This window comes from Triticum aestivum, chromosome 1B (genome assembly GCF_018294505.1).
Source record: "Triticum aestivum cultivar Chinese Spring chromosome 1B, IWGSC CS RefSeq v2.1, whole genome shotgun sequence".
Classification (NCBI taxonomy): domain Eukaryota; kingdom Viridiplantae; phylum Streptophyta; class Magnoliopsida; order Poales; family Poaceae; genus Triticum; species Triticum aestivum.
Window position 1 is genome coordinate 429,964,621 of NC_057795.1, and position 8,210 is coordinate 429,972,830.

Sequence of the window (8,210 nt, forward strand, 5' to 3'; positions counted from 1 at the left end):
CCCATCCTTGCCCCCCCGTTCCCCCACCCGGCCCGGCGCCGCTCCTGGAGATACTTCGCGGTTTCTTCACCCGCTCGTCCCGCTCAGGTCTCTCCAGCGTTCTAGGGTTAGCCTCCTCTGTTCTGGGATTTGGCTCGCCTTGCCGCGCCGCCCTGGTCTCGCCGGCATCCCTGCACCGCCGAAGGAGCCTCGACCGCGGCCGCCCACCCTCGGCTCGCTCGGCTAGTGTGCACCTCCTGCCCTAACCACCCGAGCAGCGCCTCGTAGTCGCACGCTACCGCATCTGAGGGTCGCTCCTGTTTCGCCGAATCGCGGCCGGTTCCGCCATGGCGGCGATGGGGCAGGAGGGGGACGACGTCGACCACTACGAGGTGCTCCGCCTGCCGTCCGGCGAGGAAGGCGCGGCGCTGAGCGTCGAGCAGATCGAGAAGGCCTACCGGACGCAGTCGCGGCTCCGGCACCCCGACAAGCGCCCCGACGACCCCAACGCCACCGCTGACTTCCAGAGCCTCGCCAGCTCATACAAGTTCCTCCGGGACGAGTCCCTCCGCCGACAGTTCGACGCCCGCCTCCGTGGCCGCCGCGAGGTCGCTGCCCGCGCCGCCGCCACCGGGGTCAAGCGGCGGAAGGCCGTGTCCGACCTAGAGGAGCGCGAGCGCGCCTTCGCCGCCGGCGGAGGCCCCGCTGTCGACCCCGTCGAGCTGGCCAGGCGAGAGGATAAGCGGAAGGCTGCTGACGTCAAGCGCGAACTCGATGAGTTCTTCGCTGCCAAGAAGTCCGGCGTCTCTGGCTCTGCTTCGACTCCAGTAATGTCTCTCTGTTGTTTGAATCTATTCAATTCCTATGTTTCTTCATGTAGGGTTGATAGCGCTGTGCTCTTGCTGCACTTATAGTTTGCTGCCTGCCTCTTGCACGCGAAGTTGAGCTAGTTCTTCAACCGTGCCGAATTGCTTAAAGATCTCATCCAGCTAGTGTACTTCTGAATTAATATTCACCCTCGTGGTTTTGTAATCAGTGCCCCGAAGTTGAGCTTTAGACGTTAGGTGTAAATATAAGCCAAAATAATGCCCCTAAAACTTGCGTACTGCTGAATTAGTATTACTGAAGAGTGATAGTTGATCAGAGGGGATAGGGTTTGCAATTGTAGCCTTGCGGAGGAAGGCGGAACAGTATATAAGTGACTGGATGTAGCATTGAGGATAATAACCTACAAACAGAGTAATATATACTCCCACCGTTCACAAATATAAGATGTTTTAGATATTTCAGTTGGACTACATACGGACTAAAATGAGTGAATAAACACACTAAAACGTGTCTATATACATCCGATTCGGGAAAAAGGTTAAAACATCTTATATTTGTGAATGGAGGGAGTACTTTCATACTGTGGGTGATGATTTTTTTAGAAGTGTTAACCTACAAACAGAGTAATCCTTGCCGCACACAATGCTGATAGGTCATTCCCCAGAAATGCATCCGCAATACTTGCCTTCAAAGTAAAATCTTAAGGTTATGCAAGAGATTTGTTGATTTGTACCTTTTATGTTGGTACTACTACTGACTGACCACAACTTGGTTATTTCTCCTTTTAGGCACATGGAGATAAGAAGGGTGGAACTCCAGAGAACGGACCAAAAACGGACAAGGGTAAGATCTTGAAGGTTTCTTGGGAAGGGGGTGCAGATTACTACACGGCAGCAAAGCTTGATGAGATCTTTAAGCAATTCGGCACGGTTGAAGACATTGTGATCAAGACTAGGAAATCAAAGAGCAAGGGTTCAGCAATTGTTGTCATGGCTTCCAAGGAGGCGGCAGTAAGTTTTGTTTATCTACTGTTTTTTTGTCCTGGAGAATTTTTCTACCTTTATTAAAAGTCTTGTAGATCTTGAACTAGCAGATAAAATTGAGCTAATTTCAGATCCACTACAAGATAGGAGTTTGCAAGCAACCGCGTGCCTATGTTTTATCATGCATGGTGTCTTGCTGTCTCTGTTTATGGTTCAATCATCAATTTTGATTTCATTTGTACCATTTCCATATCATATCACCTCGTGGGTCTTTAACAAGCTGTACTATGTGTCGGAATTGATTATATGTTTTTGTTGTGCGGCTAACCAACACTTCTTGATTTTTTACAGCAAACTGCACTGAAGAACCATTCTGTGTACAATGTTTTCCCTGTCCCATTGATTGTTGCTTCTGTTCAAGAATCGGGAGGGCTACCGGCAAGGTCAACCCAAACACCTGAACCGAGGACAAGCAACATTGATGGAACTGGGTTCAGCGATTTGGAAGCATCGGTATTCCGAAAACTTCAAGAGGTACTTGTTTTGGTTCTTCTTCAGTTTCCACTGTATTAGTTAAATTTAATATTCATTTTTCTCGCAGCTAGTGAACAAAGAAAATCTATCTTAGAATTCTGTTTAGTTTCTTTTACAAGGTAGTTTAGCATGTGCGTTGCGTGATAAGACATGTACTTGTGTGCCTTGTACAAATAGATAAGCAATGAATGCATTATGACTTTGCAGGCCCAGAAAAGGAAGAAATCTGGATAATTGATGCTCCTCGAGGCATGAGGTACCGCAAGTTACAGAGGACATCTCCCTTCGCTACAGCTGAGGATCATCAGGGCAATCCAGAACAATCTTCTACTATTGTTACTGTTATCTTTTGATGGGTATTTTGCATCTTGGATACAGTAGAAGAACCAATTTTTTGCTAGGAGAGGTGAAAGGGAAACAGAGCCATTACTTGTGCTGTCGATTGCACACTTGTCCTGGTGCCAGAAGCTATTTTCATAGCCCACTGAAAGCAAGCAATTACTACTATACTAAATTACTACTCCCTCAGTCCCACAATATAAGACGTTTTTGCAAGCTAACATGACTTACAAAAACGTCTTATATTCTCGGACGGAGGAAGTAGTATCGATCTTCGGGTAGATAGATATGCCGATGGAAGGCAAGTCCAGAATAAATTGTTTGCATTATTGTTGTACTACTATTTTTCTTAACCACGTATGCAGTACGAACGGGAAGAGACACATACGTACATAGCTGCTTGCCGCTTGCCGCTTGCCGGGCAAAGTAAAGTGACAAGCAAGCCGGAGAACTGAGCTATTTGCAACCAACTCAAGTGGAAGAGCTGACAATTGAGCCAGCAGCAAGCTAGAGTGGCTAACTAGCTGGATTGGCGGCACTATGTTGGTGTTGAGCACCGATTATACTGGTCATCATGCATAGTGCTGAAACGGATACCGGCTCATCGGAGGAGACCCGGAGGAGCTCCTCCAGGTAATCCGTGCTACCGTCTAAAAAAAGAAGGTAATCCGCCCCGACAAGCAAGCAAGCAAGGAGAAGTCGCCGACGAGTAATTTGGAACGGAGGGAGTACTAGTAAAGGTGGTTGTGGCCTGGCTAGTTTTTTCAGTTTTTGGAGAACCGCCCAACATGACTTTTGTTCATTCAAGCGGAGCATTTTTTTCGAGGGGCAAGCGGAGCATATTTGATTGAATAGGTTCAGTCAGAAAATCAAGGATTGCATCAAAAGGGCAAGAATCAATAGAAAGAAGTAGAGACTGCCTAGCGCATTGGTGGGTCACCACATATCCTTTGGTGTTCATGTGTAGGGCTGAACCAAAAAAACTGGTAGTTCGCGAGCTTAACGAGCGCTCTCGATAGCTCTAGCTTGCTTTTTAATGAAAAGAGTAAATTATTATTCTGAGCTAGTTAAACTCAATAATGAGTTTCACAAGCAGCTTGTTAGTACAGGACAACACACATTCTTATGTTGCATGACAACATTTCGTGGCATCTCAACCCATCTACTCAATTTAATCGACACATCCCAACCTGTAGGAGGCATCAAACTAGCCTATCTCCTACTATAGTCACCGTATTCCTTCGTAAATATTACTCCCACACTCTTATCCCATAGGCTGTAATACCGTTGTCTCTTAACAAGGGCTCGTGAGCTTAATGAAATTTAAACGAATGGAGCCGAACATGCTTTTTTGCTCGTTAAGCTTAATGAGCTTAACAAGCTGAGTCTCATCGAGCATGAGCTTAACGAGTCGAACAACTTGTTTATCCACCCCTATTCATGTGGGTTGTACAATATATGCTTATTTGCCTTGGGAGCATATGCTCTGAGATGAGTAGTAATTTTTTTTTAAAAATGTAAAAGAAAATAAAAAAAATCTGATTTTTTTGTCGATGTCCGTGTCAGTACTGCAGGCATGCTTGACAAATTTCATGCGAAACTGGGCAACAGTCTTTCATCGGTGAAAAAAACAAAACTGGGGTGACATTTGGTCTTCAATTTGTCTTTTTTTTCACAGGCCAAAATGCTTAACCTTTATGCCTCAAAATTTGCAGGTAGCATTTGGATGTGACTAAGGTCACATAAATTTTTTGTCTTGATTTTTTTGACATTTGAAAAATTATTTTTGGGCTCAGGAGCATGTGCTCTCGGGAGCCAAGTTGAATTTCCGTATTTGCAGTACTATGTATCAATGTTTTGTCCGTTTGATATGTTGTTTGCATAAAATGTGTAACTCAAATACAGGAAATATCAGTGAGTTTGCACTCCTTTTTTGTGATAAATGGGATATATTAATATAAAAAAGATATCAATTATATCCTACCTCTGCATCAACACAATCTCAAGAGTTACTCAAGACATCAAGGATGCGCAAGACCAAACTATTACAAAAGAAAAATACGACCAACATATCAACTACACAAACAACAGGAACAATTATTAATGATGGCAATCTAAATAGTAGGATAGATGCTCCCGTGACAGACGCCTTGAGGAAGAAAACGACGCATAAGCGTCATCGTTGCCGGACCCAAGCACCCAGTCCCTAAGAGCATCTCTAGCAGACCCCGCAAAATTCTTACCTGCATATGTGTTTTGCAGTTCGCGGAAAAGGGCGTATGCAGGCCGGCGCGGCCGAGGGTAGAGCCAGACCCCGCAAAACGGACCCGTAAAAAGGCTTATTCACCGAATATGCGTTTTTACGGGTCGACTACGCGGGGTCTGCTCGGGCAGCGCCACGCCGACCCGCAAACCGAAAACCCCAAGAAGCTAAAATGAGTTCAAATTCAGACAAATGAGTTCAAATTCAAACGCTAAAACATAGTTTGCATGCGAAATAAAAGCATAGTTTTGATAGGACAAACGCAAAAGGTCTTGCAAAAGCGATGCCCACGTCCGGCATCAGCTTGGTCGATCTTCACTCCGCGCCATCGAGTCCATGGAGATCATCGGAGCCACTGAATCCACCTCCGGCGCTTGTGCCAATGCCGGCAGCGAAATCATGGATAGGTGCACTGAACGCATCAGCGACATTGTCTCCAAACCCTGCACCGAATCCACCTCCCGCACTGTAACACGCACTGGCCGACGCAACCATTCTCCTCTTCAAAATTTCTCTTCTTGCCATATCATGCCATTCTTTGGTGAGGTCGTCCATGTCATTGCGGTTCATTGACATGATCTTGTTCTCTTCAGCGAGCAACATGGACGTGGCTTTGTTCTCAGCGGCACACACTCTTCTCTCCTTAATGGCCACTTTGCGCAGCCTCTCTTCCTTGAGCAACTCCCATTTCTCATGCTTCTCTCGTGCCTTCTTCTCGGCCAATTCTTTCTTGATCTCCAACGACTTCAAAAGCATCATCTCATTTGATCGCACCATGGCATCAATCTTCTCCCTCAAGCTCGACGCTTCGTGCTCTCTCTTGATCTTCTCCCTTGTCTTCTTGTCAGCACCGGGCTTGTTCAAGTTCCTTGGGCCATCATCATCCTCATCTTCATCCATGATTGTAAGTGAACCTCTCTTTGGTGGGGACTCTTTCTCTATCAACGACCACTTGTCACAATTCTTGAGCAACTCCCAACAATGATCTAGTTTGAAGAATTTGCCTTCCGAAGCCTCCATGTCTTTGTATCTATGTTGGGAAATTTGTCCTACACAATTTGAACAATGCAAATGTTTCATATGATGCAATCATTTTGAATGATGCAATGTGATTTGCACAACTTTAACAAAGGTAAAATGAACTCACATAGTCAGACTCCACGGTTCCATTTGGAGGTGCATTGCATACTTGCTCCAAGCAAGCTGCCCAACGGCTGCAAATGGGCTTGATCACGTCCTAACGCCCTTGGAGCGACCGAAAGGTGCGTGGAGTCCTATTGGGATACTTTGCCATCATGCGGAAGTATTGATCTTCGATCCTTTGCCAATACCTCTTGGCGGTTAGAAGTACCCGTGCATGCATCAAGAGATACCGCACTCCATGCCTTCATCAAGATTTGGTCTTCCAAGATCGTGTAGTTCCTCGATCACTGGCTTTTCCACTATTTGCTTGCGATTGCTCATACGCCAACTCATCGATCTCCTCCAATTCTCCTTCAATGCCTCCCTCCGTTTCATTGTACTCAAATGCGGCGAATGGGGCCTCATCAATGTCAACGGCGTTGGTGTCCAACAAGTTCATGAACTCGTCAGTTGCATTGTTCAAACCACCGCTATAGCGAATGGCAACAAGTCACGAGCTAATCGCGAAAGCAAAGAATATTTCCATGACCGAAGAGTGAAAGGATGACCGAGCCATACCTTGCGCCCATTTCGTCGAACACATCGCCTGCGGTGGGAGCAGCACCGTTGAGCGGGATTGCCGGGGAACCTATTTCCGGGCCGGAGGGAGTGGATGAAGTAGCCGAACACCTTGTAGCCGAAATCTTCCTCCGCTTTGCGCCCGTGACCTTGGCGACCTTCGCCGCCGCCGGCCGGCATCGCGTAGCCGCGTTGGCGCCCAGAGCACGGGCCCTGCCGACGGGGCAGCCGGGTTCCCGTCCTGCACGAGCACGCTGCCCTGACGCTTGCAGGCAGCCGCGATGGCGCCTTGGGTGACGGCGGGGCCAACATGGCCGGCGACGAGATCCGCTCGAGGGGATTGAGCGGCACAACCTTGACGTTGACAGGGGAGGGCAAGGTGTCATCCATGGCGGCAATAGATCGCTGGGGAAGATGAACAAGAGAGGAAGGTGGCGGGAGCAATGGTGGTCGGGGGTGGGAGGAGCGGGAACGGCTGCGCGGAAATGTCCCTCCCGCCAAATCACGTTGCGGATAGGGGCTGAGCTCGGGTCGTGCTCTCGCCCCATGAAATTAGAGTCAGGGGAGATCTTTTGCTGCGCCCCGCAAAAAATTTCCCGGGTCGGACGCGGATGCGGAGTCTTTTCGGGCGGGATTTTCCGCGCCGACCCGCATTTTGGCGGTTATTTTACGGGTCGGGGCCTTTTGTGGGGTCTGCTAGAGTTGCTCTAACAGAGTCACACGACTGCAGTCAAGCATGAACGAGAGAAGGTAATAGGCAGCAAAGGGTTTCCAGGCATACATAGTTTTCTTTTATCATCTTGACACCCTGCGATATTTGGTATGAACATGAATGCATGATGCTAGAGTTTCTTGTAATAATTTTGAAATGCAAGACCCCGCTTGCCCCTCCCTGAGCACAATGCTAGAGTTGTACATAACTGAAGGAAATATGCCCTAGAGGTAATAATGAAGTTATTATTTATTTCCTCATATCATGATAAATGTTTATTATTCATGCTAGAATTGTATTAACCGGAAACATGATACATGTGTGAATACATAGACAAACATATAGTCACTAGTATGCCTCTACTTGACTAGCTCATTAATCAAAGATGGTTATGTTTCCTAACCATAGACATGTGTTGTCATTTGATTAGTGGGATCACATCATTAGAAGAATGATGTGATTGACATGACCCATTCCGTTAGCCTAGCACTTGATCGTTTAGTATACTGCTATTGCTTTCTTCATGACTTATACATGTTCCTGTAACTATGAGAATTATGCAACTCCCGTTTACCGGAGGAACACTTTGGGTACTACCAAACGTCACAACGTAATTGGGTGATTATAAAGGAGTACTACAGGTGTCTCCGAAGGTACATGTTGACTTGGCGTATTTTGAGATTAGGTTTTGTCACTCCGATTGTCGGAGAGGTATCTCTGGGCCCTCTCGGTAATGCGCATCATTATAAGCCTTGCAAGCAATGTGACCAATGAGTTGGTTACGGGATGATGCATTACAGAACGAGTAAAGAGATTTGCCGATAACGAGATTGAACTAGGTATTGGATACCGACGATCAAACCTCGGGTAA

The 8,210-nt window shown here is 46.9% G+C and overlaps 1 protein-coding gene across 1 annotated transcript; it reads left to right on the forward strand.

The window, feature by feature from the left end:
* Positions 1-2,818, forward strand: LOC123129029 (pre-mRNA-splicing factor cwf23; the record flags this gene model as incomplete). The annotated part of the gene is given in 4 exon segments (XM_044549169.1): positions 1-806; positions 1,596-1,817; positions 2,142-2,324; positions 2,532-2,818. Coding segments are annotated over 4 exon segments (912 nt in total). The 3' UTR covers positions 2,559-2,818.
* Between the last annotated feature and the right edge of the window lie 5,392 nt (positions 2,819-8,210).